Here is a 20,551-nt window from a genome sequence, read left to right as displayed (position 1 = left end):
TGTTGTTAGTTGGCTAAAATAATGCAGGCAAAAGGAGTCATCACATTTTGCGTAAAAGTAACTTTAAAACAAATACGAAGGCCCAATATAAACGAAACAGCCCAATATAAACGAAATAGCCCAAAACCGAAATAATACGTAAACTTCTGGCTACATCACTTTTGAGTTAGTAACCAAGTTACCAACTAACAACAATACATCCGTTAAGGGTTTGCTCTCGTCTTAAGCTTAACTCTTTTTTTCGGACAAACAACTAAGAAGACCAGAGAGGCAAAGAGACAAATCATATGCACCGTCAGAAAGGTAAAAAGTCACAGATATCATATGCACCGTCAGAAAGGTAAAAAGGTAATGACGATGGACCTTATCTGCTGGTAACCGCTACTCCTACAACTTGGTAGTCAATTCTCACCTTTTCCTATAATAAACTCAACTCTGCCGCTACAAAGTCATAATAATGCTGTCTTTTTTACTATATTTAGAACCGAAATTATTATATTACAACGATGTAAAACGAAAAAAAAAATGTAGAGAACTACTAACTTAAAAGTAGAGTAACGAGGATGAGATCGATCATGTTGATGATATATATTTATTTGAGGATAAGATCAATTGTAGTTATACGTCCAAATCGACAAAAACTCCTCTATTTGTGTTTCTTCTTGTTCTACAGAGTTTCAGATAAGAGAAAACACACCATACTTTTTTCAATATGCAAATCCTACTTTGCAATTTTTAGTTTATATATATACTAGTTTTGGAATTTATATATCTATTTTTATCCATAAATTAAATCTTTTAGACACGAAATCCGTTTTATCCTTTTCTCTCGAATTGCGAGAGAGCTATTACGTAACCACCCTTCCTTCTTCCTATCAAACTAGAATTTTAATATTTATAACGATTTTAAGGTGGAAAAAAATCTGTAAATTAATTTCGTGTTTAATTNCCTTGGAAAATAAAAATTAAAATAAAAAAAAAAAAAAAAAAAAAAAAAAGGAGATTTATTAAGAGACTCTCTTCTTCTTCTTCTTCTTGTTATTCCTTGAACAATTCGGATCGCATCAGTCCAGTAATCGGATCGTGTCCTCTCAAAGATTTACCCTGAAGAAGAAGAAGAAGAAGAATGAGGATTGATGAGAACGAAGGTGTCTCTGCTTCAAGCAAGCACTTAGTCTTCGCTTACTACGTCACTGGACATGGCTTCGGCCACGCTACTCGCGTCGTCGAGGTTCACTTCTTCTCCCTTCGCCCCTCTCTCTCTGCATCGGTCCTTCATCTCTTGTTTATGCGTTCGATCGTTCGTTTGTGGGTTAATTTTGGTGGCATTTCGTTTTTCAGGTTGCCCGTCACCTGATCGCGGCGGGGCACGATGTTCATGTCGTCACCGGAGCGCCTGATTTCGTCTTCACATCCGAAATCCAGTCACCGAGGCTCAAAATTCGCAAGGTGGCCATGATTTTTGATTCCTTTTGTCTTTTTTTTTTTTTTTTTAATACTCAATTGGTTAACTCGGATCAAAGATATAATGAATTGTTGTTTTTAGGTTCTTTTGGATTGTGGTGCTGTGCAAGCTGATGCATTGACCGTTGATCGTCTTGCCTCGTTAGAAAAGGTCTTTTACTTTTTAGAATTTTTCATATGATTCATGTCCATGTTGGTCTTCCCTTTTGAATGTATTTTATTAACATTTTGGATGATGGTGTGTGTGTTTAATTAGTATGTCGAAACAGCTGTTGTTCCTCGAGCTGAAATATTGAAAACAGAAGTGGAGTGGCTTCATTCCATCAAAGCTGATTTTGTGGTATTTTTTTTTTAATTGGTTCATAGAAGAATCTCTGCACTTTTATCAAAAATGCCTACATCAAGACTCTTGCTTTCTACTCTTATCATTTTCATACCAAGAGATAAAAACTTTTGTTAACCAACAGGTGTCTGATGTTGTCCCTGTCGCATGCCGTGCAGCGGCTGATGCTGGGATACGATCTGTCTGCGTTACCAATTTCAGGTGAAATTTTTGTGCTCTAGTTCTTGTTACTTTCACCTTACTTATCTTTAGAGGAAGAAATTTATAGTAACAAAAAAAATGTTCAATTTTATTAAAACTTTGTGTTTCTTTATGTTACTTTAAGCTGGGATTTTATCTATGCTGAGTACGTGATGGCTGCTGGATATCACCATCGTTCCATCGTGTGGCAGGTAGAATTCTCTCTACTAAGTTGTACATCGATTATTAGCGTGTAGGAGATGATAAATACTCAATCTTTGTTTATTGGGACGTAACTTGTAGTTATTACTGAATATACTAATTTGTGGTTAATACTTTTCTTCCCTGCCATAGATAGCTGAAGATTATTCTCATTGCGAGTTCCTAATTCGCCTCCCAGGGTATTGTCCAAGTATGCAACATTTCTAATTTCAATTGTTTTAGTTTCATTTTCTTTTCATTTCTTTCTAGTGTATTCTGCTCATCTGCCTTAACTTTATTTCCTTGTTATCTCGTAGTGCCTGCGTTTCGTGATGTCATCGATGTACCGTTAGTTGTGAGGAGACTTCACAAAACTCGCAAGGAGGTCTGTCAGCAACATTTCATTGACCTTGTATTTCAGTGGCACAAATACTCCAAATAACATCTAATGTCCCTTTTGATCAGGTGAGGAAAGAACTAGGCATTGCTGAAGATGTGAATGTTGTCATACTCAATTTTGGAGGACAGGTATGGCTGTCTGCTCTGCTCTTCCATTTGATAATTTCATGATTTTTTAAAAATATTTCTCCAAACTAATGCACTGATTTGATGTTTAATATGTATTTACATTGTTGCTCGTCTATCATGCATAATATATCTTTGAGACAGCTCATTGGTCATGTCTGCGTCCCTGTGACCAAGTTCTCATTTGCAGCTATGTTGTCTTTTTCTCATGTGCAGCCCTCTGGGTGGAACTTGAAGGAAACATCACTACCGACTGGCTGGCTGTGTCTGGTATCTCTTAACTTTTACCCTGCGTCTGTTTTATGTATAGTTACGCTCAAGTTGAGGATCTTATGCTGCCGATTAAACTTGCCAATATGTTTGTTCAGGTTTGTGGCGCATCCGAGACCCTGGAGCTTCCACCAAATTTTGTAAAGCTTGCTAAGGATGCTTATACGCCTGATATTATAGCTGCATCTGACTGTATGCTTGGTTAGTATGTTACCTGCTTAAGAAATTGTCAATGAGATTAGATGGCTAGTGGCGTTTCTATAATAGCTTTGTCCATGGTTTCAGGGAAAATTGGTTATGGCACTGTCAGTGAAGCCTTATCGTACAAGGTGCCGTTTGTCTTTGTACGCAGAGATTACTTCAATGAAGAACCTTTTCTGAGAAATATGCTCGAGGTTCAACCAAATTCGTATTTGATTTTTGATTTTCTTGTCCTTAACAGTTTCTAAATGTGGATCGTGTGTTCAGATTCTCTTGTCAAATTTTTCTTCTGCAGTTTTATCAATGTGGTGTTGAGATGATCAGGAGAGACCTATTAATGGGCCAATGGAAGCCATATCTTGAACGTGCAGTTAGCTTGAAACCTTGCTACGAAGGTGGCATCAATGGTGGTGAGGTAGATACTCTATCTTGTTTTCATTTATCTCTTAAATTTTAAGATTTTGAAAATGTATCAATCCCTTGCCTGAAAATCCATACTCCTGTGTACTAACTTCTCTTTTTGCATACTGGTGCAATGATAGATTGCAGCTCACATCCTACAAGAAACAGCCATTGGAAGACATTGTGCATCCAATAAGGTAAATCTCATATTGTTTAACATGAACAATCGAGATTTTATAAGATTTCCGAAATACTGTGCCATCAAAAGTACTTTGTGTTTGTGATCATTCCATATCTTATCAGAAATCTTCTTTCAAAAAATTATGTTGGAGTTTTCTGTATGTTACAGTTAAGTGGTGCAAGAAGATTACGTGATGCCATAATCCTGGGGTATCAGCTACAGAGGGTCCCTGGAAGGGACATAGCTATTCCCGAGTGGTATTCAAGGGCTGAAAATGAACTAGGTCAATCTGCTGGATCATCACCTACTGTTCAAGCGAACGAGAACAACTCATTGGTGGAGTCGTAAGTATTTTGGTTTTGTCACTCTAGCTATTTTCTAATTTTGTGTTTCTTCCTTATCTCTTAACTTCTCTTGCAGGTGTACCGATGATTTTGATATCCTTCAAGGTGATGTTCAAGGTCTTTCAGATACATGGACATTTCTGAAGAGTTTAGCCATGCTAGATGATTTTCATGATTCTGCAAAGAGTACGGAGAAGAAAACCATGCGTGAACGAAAAGCTGCTGGTGGGCTCTTCAACTGGGAGGTAATCTATTTTTCCTGTAGCTCCAATGAGTATTCTACTAACAGGAGATAGAAGAATACTAATGACTTGGGTTCATGCCTAATACCTTGCAAAAATAAACTTACAACGCCTCCAAAAGGATGGTTTTATTGTAAGTGTTTTTGGAAGTCACAGTTAGATGGTGGGATCATTTCTTTTAATTGGTGCAAGCATCTTTTTTAAGGAACATTTTTGTTATCAGGCTAAGTTAGTCTCTTATAACTCTGATTTGAGTTGTTATATGTTGATAAACCTTTGTGCTTTTGCAGGAAGAAATCTTTGTTGCCAGAGCACCTGGAAGATTAGATGTGATGGGTGGAATTGCTGACTATTCAGGAAGCCTGGTCTTGCAGGTCAAAATTCTGTACTCTTGGTTTTGCGGGTCACTTGTGTCTGATTCTCTTTTTCGTTTGTTATCTACTGCCAAGGAATAAATTTGCGGTAGTTCAACTTATTGAGCGTTTATCTAAGTCTACACACAAAACATCATTCTGTCGTATATAGTAATTGTAAACTCCCATGTGTTCCTCCTTGCCAGAGTATACTCTATTTTGATTGACCACAACATTTACCTTATCTATATTCTTACAACTTCAGATGCCAATAAGGGAAGCTTGCCATGTAGCTGTTCAAAGAAACCATCCTGGAAAACATAGACTGTGGAAACATGCGCAAGCCCGACAGCAAGCTAAGGGACAAGTACCAACACCAGTTCTGCAAATTGTAAGTATGAGTATGTGAATGAAGTCCCTGTATGCACATTATGAATCGGGTTGTCCTAGCTTAAGATTTTTCCTTGTGGTCCTGCTGAAATTGCCTTGAATCTTTGTGTGTTTAGGTCTCATATGGATCAGAGATCAGTAATCGTGCCCCTACTTTTGACATGGATTTGTCTGACTTTATGGATGGAGATGAACCAATTTCTTATGAAAAAGCAAGGAAGTTCTTTGCTCAGGATCCAGCACAAAAGTGAGTCTTTCTTCTTTTGTTTGAACTACTTTAATGTTTCTTTATTAACAAGGTAATAAAATCTTCCAGGTGGGCAGCATATGTTGCTGGGACAATCTTGGTATTGATGACAGAACTTGGTGTGCGTTTTGAGGATAGCCTCAGCTTCCTGGTGCGGATTTTTCCATTCTTTTGTTAAAATTTATCATCCCTTGCTGCAGATTCCCTCCTGATACAGTTTTGTTTCTTTGTGATTTTTAGTTTTGTTGGTAAAATTTGTTTGCCCTATTCTTTGTTCTGATGTACATACTTAAGTTTAACATGTTCTAGGAGTGACATTATCAAAACAGAAAAGGAATAAATGCAATTGAAGATGCATGTCAAGAGTTTACTGATTATTTGTTTTCTTAGGTTTCTTCTGCTGTGCCTGAAGGTAAAGGTGTCTCTTCATCTGCTGCTGTGGAGGTGGCAAGCATGTCCGCAATAGCTGCTGCCCATGGTAATTCACTTTTATGTGTTGTGTCATAAATGAGAATTTTATGATCAAGACCATGGGTGAAAAACATGGAAATTTTGATTCTACGTATCTTACTTTTGTCTATTTTAACAATTGTTTGATATAAATATGCAGGACTGAGTATCGATCCGCGAGATCTTGCTATACTCTGCCAAAAGGTTTCATGTTCAGCATTGTACTGGCTCCTTTCCTGACGTTGTGCAATGTTTTGGTTTCTAATTCTCTTATGTTGCCTGCTAGGTGGAGAATCACATTGTTGGAGCTCCATGTGGTGTTATGGATCAGATGACTTCATCCTGTGGGGAAGCCAACAAACTGTTGGCCATGATCTGCCAAGTAGGTCTTAGTAACGCCTAAGCTAGAAGTAAAAAAGATCATGATTCTTTTTTGTAGCACATATGATATCTCCTTTTCTTTCTGGAGATAATATAAGGTCTGATCTACTCCTTTTTTAAAAACAATCATGTAGCCTGCAGAAGTAGTTGGGCTTGTTGAGATTCCCAACCATGTCAGATTTTGGGGAATTGATTCCGGAATTCGGCACAGGTAACTTCTAGATAAACATCTTACTATGTGTCCTTTTACTCAATAGATTTTGGATTCCCTTAAGCTTTCATATCTCATCACTCAACGCATCTCATTAATATTGAATAATTGGCTTCATCTTGCAGCGTTGGAGGTGCAGACTATGGGTCAGTCAGAGTTGGTGCCTACATGGGGAGAAAGATGATAAAGTCAATGGCATCTTCTATTCTGTCACAATCAGTGTCAAGTGCTAATGGAGGCAACTCGGATGAACTAGAGGATGAAGGGATTGACTTACTTGAGATGGAAGCTTCTTTAGACTACTTGTGCAACTTATCGCCTCACAGGTGAGAATAGAAGTGGTTGAAACCGTCCATGTTCTTAGTAAAAGCATTTTGTAATTCACACACCAGCATAATATCAGGCTAATCCTCGTCGCTCTGGTTACTGTTACAGATATGAAGCCCGTTATGCAGATAAGGTTCCAGATACCATGCTGGGTCAGACATTCATTGAGGAATACATGGATCATGATGATCCAGTCACAGTGATTGATGGAAAACGGTCTTACAGTGTTAAAGCTCCAGCCAGACACCCTATATACGAAAACTTCCGGGTCAAGGTCCGTTTCTTTTGATTTGTAACAGCCTACATAAAAAATCTTCTCATCTTGTGTTTTTGAATCCTTTTCTGGTTGGTTAATATCTATGCTTTAGCCTATATAATAATCCATACGAATGTGAAATGCTTCTTGTTGTAGACTTTTAAAGCTCTATTGACTTCTGCAACATCAGAGGAGCAACTTACTGCTCTTGGGGGACTTCTTTATCAGGTATTATTACTTCAAACTACCAAATTTTGTCTATTCTAAATGTGAGAAGAAATTCAGACAAGGACTTGTTGAGTTTCTTGATTTAACATGCATGTTTATGCTCTTTTACCATACTTTTGGTTGGTTCAGTGTCACTATAGCTACAGCGCGTGCGGACTAGGATCGGATGGAACTAACCGGCTGGTGCAGTTAGTACAAGGGATGCAGCATAACAAGTCTAAATCCGAGGATGGAACTTTGTATGGAGCCAAAATCACGGGCGGCGGCTCAGGTGGAACAGTCTGCGTCATAGGCCGTAACTCATTGCGCAGCAGCCAACAGATTCTCGAGGTATGTATACTATATATATACTGATATACACCACCTCTAGGTTCCACCAAGTTGTTAGTAAGGAACTTACAGTTTGTATATATATAAAAGGCCTAATAATGGTGTTGGTGGTGAATGTTAGATTCAGCAGAGATACAAAGCTGCGACAGGGTATTTGCCACTGATATTCGAAGGTTCGTCACCAGGAGCTGGCAAGTTTGGTTACCTCCGAATCCGACGTCGTATCTCTCTCTGATTCCATTCAACGTCTCCTTAATTTGATAAAATTTGATAAACTTATTTATTTATTCCTTATATTGCTACGTTTCATTGAATCTCACAAATAAGTAGGTCGTCGTTGTTCTCCACTTTCAAAATAATAATAAAATCTTCGTTTGTTTAGATAAATGATAGTATGATTCTACCCTATATATAATACACAAACGTAATTTTGAACAAATACTATCTTATGCAAAAGAAAACAATTACTCTTCACTTTCACTTCTGTTAATCTGAAATATGTTTAATGTGTTTGCATACATACAGTAGTTCTCTATTTACTTCAAGATTTGTGTGTGTGTGTGTGTGAAACTGAGTAAGCAGTAAATACGCTTAAAGCAAGTGGAAGAGTGGGGCTTAGGGGAAGGTTCGGGGTAGTGTTGTAGTAGTATCACACACACACAGTACCCGAGAAGCTTATTTAGTATTGCTCATTTCATGTGCCTTTAATTGCTTTACATACCCCCTTTTTTTTTCCTTTGCCTTTATAATTTATTATAAAAAGTTCGTAAATTCCTATTTCAAATGATGCGACTTGCGAGACTGCAAGTAGTGTGCCTCATTGATAATTTATTAGTCCGTTTACAAGGTTCAAATCTGACGAATCATTAACTCACAAATGAAGTCAGAAGGAGTAAAAATGAATCGTAGTCTCGTTTCTTTACAAGAAACATATATAAAAAGGATTAGAGAGAGATCCGAACAAATATGAAAAAGGCACACTTAAACTTAAAGGAGTTACTACTGATAAACGAGCCGACATGCACGTGCCCTCGCGTTCTCATCGGATCCTATGAGCCTTCTTTCATCTAACCGTCTTCATTTGTCCACGTGCATGCTCTGCACTCGCCCCGTTTCATCATTAGGGAAATGACTACATAGTTCAATAAAACCCACCCACCGTGCAAAAATGAATATATACGGTCGAAATGTCAAACGTACGAAGTTACGAAACATCCAAAATATCTGTATACATATGCAGTACGTAATTACGCAACTATTTTTCTTATATCGTTTGAGCACAATTTTTGTATCACGGGCGTCATTATTTTTTCTTGCTTTGTAATTCGATGAACAAGATTTTCTTTAATACTAGAAAATAGTATGGCTTCCGTCAGATCATATATAGTATTATAGTATGGCTTCCGTCAAATCATATATAGTATTATAGAATATATATCGTAGCTTTCAGATTTTCAAACTTTGGTAAAAGTAAAACTGGTATTGATTTTTCTTTTTTTGACATCAGTAAAAGTGGTATTGATTTACTACTGTTTTGAATGTGTATTTCAAAAATACCAAATATATCTTAACCTTAATTTCTCTCTATAGTTTGGATCTTCTCCGTGACTTTTTAAAGATATACTAAATGGAGTTCACACGTTATAAAAACCAGGCATGTGATTTTGTGTATACATATATATTTACATATAGTTTAATTTAAAAATTTGTAAATGACGTATATATTTATAGAGTTTTTTTTTTTTTTTTGGTTACAAATGGTGAAAAATAAAAGATAGTGTTGGGACACAATCTAACACGTTCCACTGATTCACTCTAAAAAGAGACACCAAACAAAAACACTTGTGCTTAGCTTCATACTTCTTGAGTTCTTTCTTTGTCCTCTTCCCCTCTTCCCTTCTTTTCTTCTTTCTTCTTTCTTCTTTCTTCATTCTTCCTCAAATTCACTCAGATTCTCTCACCAGACACAAACTCCAGATTCATCCGACAATGGAAACTTTCAGAACATTCCATCTTTTTCTTTTTCTCTTCTTCACATTCATCACTACTACACTGACGTCACCATCTCAGATCGCAGACTGTACAATGTGCACTTCTTGTGACAACCCTTGTCAACCAAACCCTTCTCCTCCACCGCCTTCAAACCCATCTCCGCCGCCTCCATCCCCCACCACCACAGCCTGTCCTCCACCTCCGAGCTCCAGTGGTGGTGGTGGCGGTCCATACTACTACTACCCACCTCCTTCTCAATCAGGATCCTACCGTCCACCACCATCTTCCTCCGGTGGTGGCTACGTTTATCCACCCCCTAAAAGCGGAGGAAACTACCCTTTCACTCCTCCTCCAAACCCTATTGTTCCGTACTTTCCATTTTACTACTACAACCCTCCGCCGCAATCTGTTATGTCCGGATCCGATGCAAGAAACAGATTCACTTACGGATCCACTCTTGTCTTAATCTTCACTTGTTTTGTATTAATAAAATGATAATAGTACCCCGATTAACGAAGATGAGATACGTAGAGGAGGTCGAAGTAGCTTATATATAATATCACAAGATTTTCCTCAGATCCTTTCAGAGAAGAAGAAGAAGAAGGTAGAGATTGAAGACTATGCATGAGAGAGAGATCTTCACACTACAATATTGAAACGATGACATTATTGTTTCTTCTATATTTTTACTACTTTTTTTGTTTTGCTTTGTACAAGTAGAAAATAATAGTATAAATGTACTACTACTACTTCTATCTTTTAACAAATTTTGTGTTTAATGAATGTAACTCTTTCGTTAAAAGTTCAATAGTAATAATAATAAAAATTTGAATAAATGGGTTTTAATTTATTTTCTAGTACTTCAAAATTCCAATCTCAACAAACTTAGTTACGCAATAGTTTGGTTTAAAACGACAAAATAAAAAGCATCATTTTCTTATAAATAGTATAGATATAAAATACCTGTCGTATAACATTTACTATATCATCATACAAGGTTACATATTACTTCATGACTATAATAAAGACGAAACTTTGAAGATATGATGTAGAGGAGGAGGATCATGAGCCACACACACACACACACACACAGAGGTAGTGAGTAACCCAGTCGAGGCTATATTTTGGTCCTACTTTCTTTTTTTGATATAGGGAAAAGCCCAAAACTTCTATAGGTGCTTTTGGGCCTACACGCTCGTCGACGTCGAGCATCCGATGTTGTTAAGTTGATGTTTCAGTTTTACGACAACATTAATTATGTTTTGTTTTAAAAACCAGCGTAACATATTCCGACAACGAAATTTGGTGGATTAGAGCGATTGAAACAAAGATAAATGTGTTAATAATAAATGATCAGAAACGGAAATATAAACATAATGCTTTTTGTCCTATCTTGGTTTTTTTTTTTGGTTTAAATTGTCCTATCTTGGTTGCTACACTCTTTTGGAGTCAGACAAGAGATTTGAGTTAGGTTTAGTTGATTGTATCACCAATGGCTACTGTTGAGTTAGGTTTCTTTCACACAATTTGGACACGACTCAAATCTAAGCGAACTCATCCAATATTGAACTACAAAAACTTAAGCGAACTCATCCAATACCAAACTTTCGTTAATATGGATGTAATCGCACTAAAACGCTAACAACAACTATTTTCAAAATTTATTGGAGACGACTTGACCTTCTACATGTACAAGAGACTCCTAAAGATAAATCATTACATGCTCAGGCTGTCCAAATATATAAAGAACTTCACATTCCCTTATTTGACCAAAAATCAAGCAATAAAGATCATATCAATCAAGTCTTCTTCTATTGGTTTCTCATTTTAAGTTGATTTATTTTCTTAATCATTGTTTAAAATGAGGTAGGTACAAACCTATAAAAACTAAATCTTATTTTATTGTTTGTACACACACACATTTCGTTAAATCAGAAACTCCTTTTAAGTACGTCTTATTTTAATTTGAAACTCCTTTTAAATTACTTGGAGAATTTTTTAGCTTGGTTAACATTAATTAGGATCAATGTCTTTTAATCTATGTGAACATGTATTCGCGGATTCTAGTCTTACAATCATTGTCTTTCAACATGTTCACATTTGGTGGTCTATTTGCATGCAAGTGTACACAGAATCCTCTAGTTGATACTACTTGATAGTGTTTTAACGCCTCTTCATAATCACATAAAACTTCTCGTAGCCGCAAAATCTTAATCTATAAAATGCTATTGACTATGAGAATACATGAAAGTTGAATAAAAATCGATTTTAGAGTTTCTGGGAGCCAGAAAAATGTTTTATAAACTATTTTATATTGTATTGTAAAATGAAAATAGTGGGACATACAAATCGAAAAAAGAATCGAAAGAAAATGAGAAGAGAGGCGCAATTGTCTCAATCACCGACTCTTTTTATTTTATTTTTAGGTTATATAATCAAAATGTGATTTTTAATATTCATTTCATTCAACGAAAAGCCCAAAAGACATGAGCTGTTTATAGCTGTCTGTCTTGCTTCTGAGATCACGCGCTTCTAGATCGCGTGAACAACAGCTGTAATTTATTTTGGGGAAAAGGTTATTAACAAAATGTTTAAATTCACATTATTGTAATATTTATAACTTGTTGAAAAAGAAGAAAAATCATGATAATTACTGACAAAAATATCCTTAATTTCACATTTTTAGAACTAAAACAGAACATTTTAAGGTACTTTTAAAGTAGAAAATTGAAAGATTATGCACGAGAAAAATAGAGATTACATATCTCATTCAACAGCTTTTGTAGAAATTAACGGTAGTAACTAATAATCAACTAGACCAGAGTTTAAACGAATAATTAAATTAGTAAGATGCATATTATAACATTAGCTTACCTAAAAACAATATCGACTGAATTACATATACTTATGTGATCTAATTAGGATTAATAAAACCTCTCTTCATCATTTCCCTACTAATAACTTATTTTCCCCTAAATCTCTTCTCCTTCCTCAACCATTCAGACAAAAAAAGAGAGTTAAGAAACTAATCTTAACCACAAGAAAGAGTCATGAGAAGTACTGCGGCTCGTTCCTCTTCTCCAAGTTTCCTCCACAGCCTCTTCTTCTCCACCGCCGATCTCTTCATCGCCGGAACTTTAAACCCCAAATCCAAAAATCTACTAACCCTTTTCACATTCTTCTTGCTATTGCTGTTGTTGTTGTTGTTGTTGGTGGTGTTACTGCTACTGTAATTCTCAGCATTTGTTTTGATGATCCTAGCCTTGACATTTCCTGGTTCACCTTTGCCGATCTTGACATTTCGATTCTCAAGGTTGAGATTGTTACTACTTTTGTTCTTGATCCTGTTATCCTTTTGTCTAATTCCAAGAGCTGCTTGTCTCTTCTTCCTGCTCTTGATCCCACACGCATTACACAATGACTGCAAGCAAAGTAAAAAACCATGATCAGACCAGAGACCAAGCAGATCTAAAGTTAAAGAGCATATGACGGCATCATCATAAACAGTTTTGAACAAAAACTTAACCTAGTACTAATTTACCCTCTGATCAGCAGGTCATAAGACTCCAAGCACAGAATCAAAACAAAACATAGGGATCATCTAGCTATGTTCTTCTTCTATGATCTTTAGACCAACACAATCCTCACCTACCTAAATAACCTTACCTACCACATGATCACATCAATGCGCCAAAACCGACTAGCAAACAGTTAGCTAAGAACAAAAGATCCCATATTTGAGAGTACTTAAGGTACCCATTAGACTAGATCTAACACATGAGACCCCCACCCCCAAAGATTTGATTTTTAGGGTTTCAAAAAAACAGAGATCATGATCTCAATACTTACTTTAGGTCCAGCAGGGCCACCACGCCAAAGAGGAGTCCTGCTAGTTCCACAATCAACGCAAGTCTTCTTCGTATCACCTCCGCTTCCACTGCTACTACAGTTCCCGTTGTCTACATCGGACGAATCTCCCGCCGATTCGAGCTTCGTCTTTGTTTCTTCTGTCATTGACATCTATAACACAAAACAGAAAAGTTTAGTAAACGTGATCAACAACTACAAGTAAGTAAGAATAAGGATCAAAATGATCAAGTAAACTCACATTGATCCACGAGAAGCAAAGGTTGAGAATAATAGAGAACCTCTCTTCAAGCTTAAGCTGAAGAAACAGAGGAAATGAGAGAGTAAGAGAGCGATCAGAGACCCTCGGATGGCTCTGTGTGAAGCCTATAGAGACAGAGAGAGAGAGAGAGAGAGAGAGAGAGAGACAGAGAGAGAGAGAGAGTGAAGATGATGATAAGGAAGAAAGAGAGAGAGAGACGCCGCAGAGGAGTAACGGATAAAACAAACGGAGAGGCTTTTTATAATAAAGGAGGAGGCGGGGACTAATAAACCCTAGATTTCTATTTCTTATTTACTCTTTTACCCTCGAGCGGGGCTTTTTATTACTCTCTGACCACCCGCCAAAAAACATAAAACAACCACAAACTGAAAAAAAGAAGAGGGAAACTTTTTTTTACAGCTTTGTTTATTTACCAATTAAATGAGTAATGACAACAATCCAAGGAGGGATTTTTGGTATCTATCTTCTTGGTACCAAAATTTGAATTTTTTTCAAAAGCTGGCGCACAAAATGTTACTTGAATTGCTTGTTTCTGTTTTAGTAGTTCGATTGTATGCCACGTTGAGTTTCTTAAATTGGGCTTAGAGCATGCATGCACTTTTTTTTTACTCGCTGTCTTTTAGATATTTTGTGTAAACTTATCACAATTTATCAAGAATTATGTGAATTTTTATTTAAAATTTTTAAAAATTGTTGTTATGTTTTTAAATTAACACTCTTTAAACCTTGTGTTATCGATTTTGTGTATCGAGATATTTTTGGTTCAAAGTAACCTACGTACTAAAACATTAAGATTTTTTTATATATTTGAAAACCCTACTTGAAATTGACGATAACCATTAATAGTAGGCCTGCGAATTTGAACCGAACCGATTTGTCCGAACCGAACCGAACCGAAATTTGGGTAAATCGGTTCGGTTTCTATTAATTAAGTATACTGTTCGGAAAGATTTTAATTAGACTCGATTAACCGAGATTTTCGTTTTGGTTCGCTTGAACCGAACGGTTAACCGAAAAAAGAAAACCTTAAAGGTAGTCGTCGTTGCCTCTTTTCATTCTTTGATTTTTCTTCATTTCTTCTTCTTCAATTCACCATCTTTATTATCTTCGATTCATTATCATCTGTCCTCTTCTTTTTCGATTCATCATCATCTTCCTCAGTTATGATTTTTCTTCCATATATTATCATCTTCATCATCTTTTCTTTTGTGTTGCCTATTCTTCTTCTCGATCCATCATCTTCTTCCTTTTCACGATTCATCATCATCATCATCACCTTCTTCCTTATCTTGATTCATCATCATCATCATCTTCTTATTTTCCTCATCCTTATTCTTTGACTTCGATACTGCAATCTTCGGCTTCTGAGATCTCGCCGCCGTTGCCTCCACAGCTCTACTCGTGGTCGTAAAGTTTTCCTTCTCTCAAAACAAATCTCAGATTTTTTTATTTTTATTTTTGTGTTAATGGGCCATTTTTTTGCAAGCCCAACGATCAAAAACATCTTTAACCCAAAACTAATAAACCGAATTAACCAAATTGCAAAAACCGAAATAACCATCACCGAATCAAACCGAACCAAAATCTTAGTCAGTTTAATTCGGAACAGCATCGATTTATGGACATATGTTTTTAATATGGATACGCGTGCATATGCAGACCATACCCCAAAATGACCTGGACCGCACTACAACAGATTAAAAAAACACAAATAAAAGAGACAAACCAATTGGGCTTTTATGTCACCCACAAGACCAAATGAAGTTTGACCAACTTTTTTATGTTTGACTTTGCAGTGTTGTTTAGTACAAAATGTAACAAAAACCCAGAGGACACACATTTCTCATCACACTTTTTAAAAAACTTATAAACCCTTCTCCCAAATTTTCCCTTATAAAAAAATAAATTACCCTTTGATGACTCCTACCCAACTCCCCCCACAACAAAGCTTATTTCATGACTCAAACCCACCAACCACTGACACAGAATCTGACCAGACCAGGCCAGACTTCAGGCACCCCCCATCTGACTTTTACACAGAAGACCAGACTCTCTAATCAGACCCTTTTCAACCAGTGCCCCCCAGACTCTTTAATAAGCTGCTTCGACTCTTCAGACTCATCATGCTCAGCTCCTGTTGAAACAAAACCAGACTCACAGATTTTACACAAGCAAGACACAAAGCCACAGATTTACTTTACTCTGGCTTCCTAGTCTAGGCTTCAAATGCTCAGACATCTGGACAGGACTAAATAGTTCCCAAGTTATGAGTTTTCTTTTTTTACCTTCACTTGAAGTTGAATCCACCTGGTGGTATGGCTGCATCAGTACCTCCAAACTGGAAGCCTTGTGCAGCGGCATCACCTGGTGGTAAAGTTTCATCCTCCTCTTCCAACCAGTATGTTTCAAGAATCTTCACTGCCTTTTCATAGATTTCGCTGTTGTCATGACTCTGCAGATTCTCAATCTTTTCTAATCCCTCAGCATCATCGATCAACTGTGCATAAAAGTTTACATCCCCGGTATTTCCTGTGACCTTTTCAGCTTCCCCGACTTTCAGTATGTTCTCCAATCCTTCCAGACATACAGTGATGATCCTTGGATCAGGGCACACCAAAAGATCACACAGTGGTTTCACAACTCCCTGTTCCACCATGTACCTTAAAACACAAAAGGGAGGAATATAATTGACCGTTCGAAAGAGAGCAAGCAAAGATTTCAAAGGTGGTGAGATCAACAAAAGATGGGCCTAATATCGGATAATCTTACTTGATTTGATCAGGAGAACCACCTGAAGTGGCATTTGATACTGCCCATGCAGCTTCTTTCTTTATATCAAACTCCGCATTTTGAAGCAGATTGACAAGAGGGCAAATCAAACCAGCTTCACATACAGCCTGCATTACCAAAAGAATATTTAGCGAGCATAAAACACACAAAACAACTTTTTCAAACAACAAAAGGCTTCTGAAACATGGGATCGATCGACAGTCTTAGAAACTGATAAGCTGAACAAAAACAACAATTTCAGAAAATGTTCACCTGAATTTGGTCCCTGTTTCCAGCAGTGATATTTGAGATTGTCCAGCAAGCTTCCTTCTTTATGCTCTTCTTATGATTGTGAGTCAGAAGGCTCAAAAGGCTAAGGAGTGCACCATGACTAATTACACACTGCAAAAAAATAATTTCATCAGCTCAAAACCAACCAAAGAAAGAGATATAAGTGAGAAATAGTAAAAGTTTGAGATTTTTGATAGCATTTTACATCTAGAAATAACTAGGGTAACTGGGGAAAACAAAATCTACGAATAAACACAAATCCCATTCCAGATATCACCAAAAATTCGCAAGGCAATCATATTTGATCAGAAGCTACGTAATAACTTATGACAACCAAATGTCATATCAACAAGTTCAGATTCAGCTTTCTAAGCCATTGGTGTTTCATTCTTCCCATCAACATTGGACTATGTATCCTGGATAATAGGAATGAATAACACTGTAAAAGAACAAACATACCTGTGTTTGCAGATCATCTCCAGTGACAATGTTACCAATAGTACGAAGCGCAGGAATAAGCACAGATGGTGATGGATGCCTGCAACAAAATAAAATTTGATAATATTCATTAACAGTTAGAAAATAACATTCATTATACAAACAAAGAAACAATGAACTCTTGGCAATTGAAACTCACTGGAGAAGCTCGACGAGTCGTGGAACAACACCTGCCTCAATGACGGATTGGATCTTGTCATTTGTGCCATCGGAAAGGTAAGAGAGAGCCCAGCACGCATCCGTTAACACTTCCTCATCAGTCGAATGAATCAGGCGTTCAAGGGCTGGAAGTGCTGGACGGACCTGTTATTAAGAGATGACAGATATTAAAAAGAAAAATTCCTTGATCTTTGGGAAGCGATTGAGAGTGGAATAAGGGACAAACCTGGTCAAAGGGAGGCTGTGGCTTTCCCCTACAGAAGTTTGAGAGGGTCCAAGTAGCATTTCTCAGCATTGAGAGCTTAGCATGCTCATTCAACTGAGAGAGCAATGGTATCAAAGCTCCCTGGCCAAGGACAAGATCTCTGCACCGTGGAGAATCACCAGCAACATTTCCTAATGCCCAAACAGCCTTACACATGAACAGATCAAGAAAATAAAGTTTAGAACATGCTTGCTCCCGAAAACAAACAAAAGCGTGAGAAGAGACCATAGACGCATATCTTACCTGCTCACGGACATCATCACTTTGAGAAGCCAACAGTTGAACAAAAATCGGAACAGCACCATGTTCAATGACCACCTTTGTATTCTCTGAAGTCCCAGAAGCAATGTTTGTCAATGCCCAGGCAGCCTCAAACTGAAACCACACACACACAGACACAGTATTCAGTACCAGATGATAATTCTAGCAAATATGACAAGACGGATACATAACGGATCCACCGAACCTGAAGCTGTGGATAATCCTCTCTGGTGAGAAACTCCACAAAACGAGGCACAACACCAGCATCAATAACCTCTTCAATTGGAGGACTACGCTCTGCCGAAGTTCAAAACCATCGATTCATTTCAAGAAATTGCCAAATCGAATACAAACATATAAAAAAGAACCACATGCAAATATAGCAAAATTTACCAATAGAAAGCAATTTCCTGAACTGAGTAGTGGCTTCGAGCTGTAAGCCTCTATCCTCAGACAACACACCTCCAACCATAGAAGGCAAACTCTCCAACTTTACCAAAAAAAAAAAACCAAAATCAAAAATCGAAATCGATCTAATCAGTTACAATCAGAGAGAACAAACACAGTACAAATCCTCAAAATCAATTCCAGATCCCTACAAGTATTTACCTTCTTCTCAACAGTAGATGAAGCAGGAACAGAAGAAGGAGCGAATTGAGGTAACTGATTAGCTTGAAGACCTTCGCGACGCTTCTTCTGTAAGCTTTCCTCACGCTTACTCTTACGGATCTCAACCATGTTGTCCTCTCTCCTCCGTCGTCCTTCTTCAGCATCAACCGCCACTTTGTAGCGGTTCCGACGAACCTCAGTCTTAGCGTTAGGTCTCAGAGACATGGTGGTGGTGGTTGTGGTGGATACTGCTAAATCTCTCCTCTTCTTTCTTGTTGCTTCGTGCAGGTGAATGAAATGAAACGCCAAGGCGTGTGGAGAGAGTATATATATATAAATATCAAAAAGTGTATGTATAGGAATCGGCGGATAGATAGAGGATAAACCCTAGACGAAGTAGAGGGGAACGAGAAAAGAGGAAAAAAAAAGAGCCACAGAGAATTTGAAGTGAGAGTTTCGTTGGCTTTTACAAACACATTTTGGTAAAAATCTGTAAGAAATTTTTAGATTCGCCGTTTACTTTTTGAGTTGACTTGTTTATTCGTTATAGTTAATTTTAAAAGTGATACCATAAGAAATTACAGTTTTGGCAAATTTGACTATATGTGAAATGAAGTGGTACATACGAATGTTCAGGTATATTTGTTTTAGATAATAAAACACAATCATCGTCACTCAAGAAGGTTCAGCCAAGTTTTAAGAAGATACTACACATATTTATATATGTACGGCTGAGACGTTCTGATTTCTGAGGTGTTTTTATAAATGTTAAAGACTCTTTGAGGAAAAATAAAACATGGTGATGAGGGTTGTTGGTTTTAGCGGAGGTCAAGGACTTCGTATTTGAGTTTGGCATTGAGGAAGACGTGTGAGCAATGCTCGTAGATTGGGTTACCGTCTTCTGATTCTTCGTGCGGGTGGAAGCCTCGTTGTTGGCAGTTACGGATCACGGATACGCCTGATGGATCTGAGAGATGGAATATTCCGTGAGGTGTTGATTCGTCTGTTGGTGCCATCACAATTGCAACTGCCTCCGGTAGCATTATCTGGGACAATAGATATAGATTAACGGTCTGAGTATAGCCGCAACATAAGTTGTTAACATTTATGATAATTGAATGGGGGAGATTGTTATACCTGATACGAGTAGTGTGTGTGGAGATCAACTGATGACATGAAGCAAGTTTGTGTAGGATGTGTCTGAAACCAAAATGTAATTAGCCAGAAGAATCGAAAAGCTTATCAACTAGTGGATATTATATGGATTCAGAACTGTTCCGAGTAGCTTTGTGGTAAGTCACCATCCGGAAATGGAAGATCTTTTCATTAGGGTGAGAGAACTTACATGAATCCAACCCAAGGGAAATAGAGAGAGCCTGTCCTGTACTTCGAATATTTCTTCTTCGTTTAGTGTTTGGCACTGACATTAACAAATGAAGATGGACCAAGTGTGAGAAGAATCCCAGGGAGAGTTGAAAAAATCGTTATTGATGTCAATGGTTAAGAAAAATGAAGAACATACAGAATCTGAGGTAGACTCCTGCTTTGGGATTATGAGAGTGGTGATATGAAAAACCCTGTTTTTCTGCAAAAAGGGAAACAAACAGAATATATAAGTGATGACGAGATGGTTTCAGACTTTCAGCTGATCATGAAGTTTGAATAATATAATATACATGCAAATGTTTCCATCAACGTACCAGAGAGCCAGCAAGTACTCCACAAGTTTCTAAATTCCTTTCTGTGTTTGACCGAGCTAGCCTTAGGAAATCATCCATTATGCGCACCGGCTCCAGAAATTTTAAATACAGGGAGACGCGACATTAGTAAAAAAACCAAAAAGATTAATATTTCCTGCACCAATTCTAGCAAGCTCTTCATAAGATGTAATGAACATAAATCTAATACTTTAATATAAAGCATATATTCCAACACATACTATTCAAATATTCCACGGAATAGTTCAGGGTTTATCAATGGGCTATCGTCTCAGAATTTTCTATTTTGCACTCACAAAAAACTATGGAATTGATGGGAATTGCACACAAAAAA

General features: G+C 37.3%; 5 protein-coding genes across 6 annotated transcripts in view; 2 read left to right on the top strand and 3 right to left on the bottom strand.

Moving 5' to 3' along the window:
- Nucleotides 1,127-7,932, top strand: LOC104718772 (L-arabinokinase-like). The gene is made up of 29 exons (XM_010436582.2): nucleotides 1,127-1,231; nucleotides 1,342-1,449; nucleotides 1,547-1,615; nucleotides 1,721-1,804; nucleotides 1,932-2,008; nucleotides 2,133-2,199; nucleotides 2,342-2,399; nucleotides 2,506-2,573; nucleotides 2,654-2,716; nucleotides 2,930-2,983; nucleotides 3,082-3,184; nucleotides 3,269-3,378; nucleotides 3,480-3,599; nucleotides 3,727-3,783; nucleotides 3,936-4,111; nucleotides 4,188-4,356; nucleotides 4,644-4,727; nucleotides 4,972-5,097; nucleotides 5,213-5,343; nucleotides 5,413-5,494; nucleotides 5,734-5,821; nucleotides 5,954-5,997; nucleotides 6,080-6,175; nucleotides 6,309-6,385; nucleotides 6,511-6,711; nucleotides 6,821-6,986; nucleotides 7,125-7,196; nucleotides 7,326-7,526; nucleotides 7,648-7,932. Exons 1-29 carry the CDS (start codon nucleotides 1,127-1,129, stop codon nucleotides 7,759-7,761), a joined length of 2,970 nt encoding a protein of 989 aa, XP_010434884.1. The 3' UTR covers nucleotides 7,762-7,932.
- On the top strand, nucleotides 9,323-10,368 carry LOC104718771 (proline-rich antigen homolog). Its single transcript, XM_010436581.2, has one exon. It carries the CDS (start codon nucleotides 9,516-9,518, stop codon nucleotides 10,011-10,013), a length of 498 nt encoding a protein of 165 aa, XP_010434883.1. The 5' UTR covers nucleotides 9,323-9,515; the 3' UTR covers nucleotides 10,014-10,368.
- Nucleotides 12,308-13,854, bottom strand: LOC104718770 (GATA transcription factor 17-like). Its single transcript, XM_010436580.2, has 3 exons — nucleotides 13,627-13,854; nucleotides 13,368-13,538; nucleotides 12,308-12,939 (listed from the first exon to the last, which is right to left on the bottom strand). Exons 2-3 carry the CDS (start codon nucleotides 13,536-13,538, stop codon nucleotides 12,550-12,552), a joined length of 561 nt encoding a protein of 186 aa, XP_010434882.1. The 5' UTR covers nucleotides 13,627-13,854; the 3' UTR covers nucleotides 12,308-12,549.
- Nucleotides 15,169-18,929, bottom strand: LOC104718769 (importin subunit alpha-2). Its single transcript, XM_010436579.2, has 11 exons — nucleotides 18,500-18,929; nucleotides 18,284-18,380; nucleotides 18,096-18,187; nucleotides 17,873-18,004; nucleotides 17,591-17,776; nucleotides 17,345-17,508; nucleotides 17,167-17,245; nucleotides 16,690-16,818; nucleotides 16,417-16,544; nucleotides 15,933-16,307; nucleotides 15,169-15,781 (listed from the first exon to the last, which is right to left on the bottom strand). Exons 1-10 carry the CDS (start codon nucleotides 18,722-18,724, stop codon nucleotides 15,935-15,937), a joined length of 1,605 nt encoding a protein of 534 aa, XP_010434881.1. The 5' UTR covers nucleotides 18,725-18,929; the 3' UTR covers nucleotides 15,169-15,781; nucleotides 15,933-15,934.
- The window catches only part of LOC104718768 (AMSH-like ubiquitin thioesterase 3), a gene marked incomplete in the record, with an annotated part of 4,275 nt that continues 2,801 nt past the window's right edge, over nucleotides 19,078-20,551 (bottom strand). For both annotated transcript variants that reach the window (XM_010436578.1, XM_019231181.1), the window contains 5 exon segments: nucleotides 19,078-19,545; nucleotides 19,637-19,699; nucleotides 19,845-19,919; nucleotides 20,022-20,084; nucleotides 20,200-20,289. In XM_010436578.1, the coding sequence (XP_010434880.1) occupies nucleotides 19,318-19,545; nucleotides 19,637-19,699; nucleotides 19,845-19,919; nucleotides 20,022-20,084; nucleotides 20,200-20,289 (519 nt within the window).

Source organism: Camelina sativa, chromosome 10 (genome assembly GCF_000633955.1).
Source record: "Camelina sativa cultivar DH55 chromosome 10, Cs, whole genome shotgun sequence".
NCBI classification, from domain to species: Eukaryota; Viridiplantae; Streptophyta; class Magnoliopsida; order Brassicales; family Brassicaceae; genus Camelina; species Camelina sativa.
This window is presented reverse-complemented; position numbering and strand designations above follow the sequence as displayed.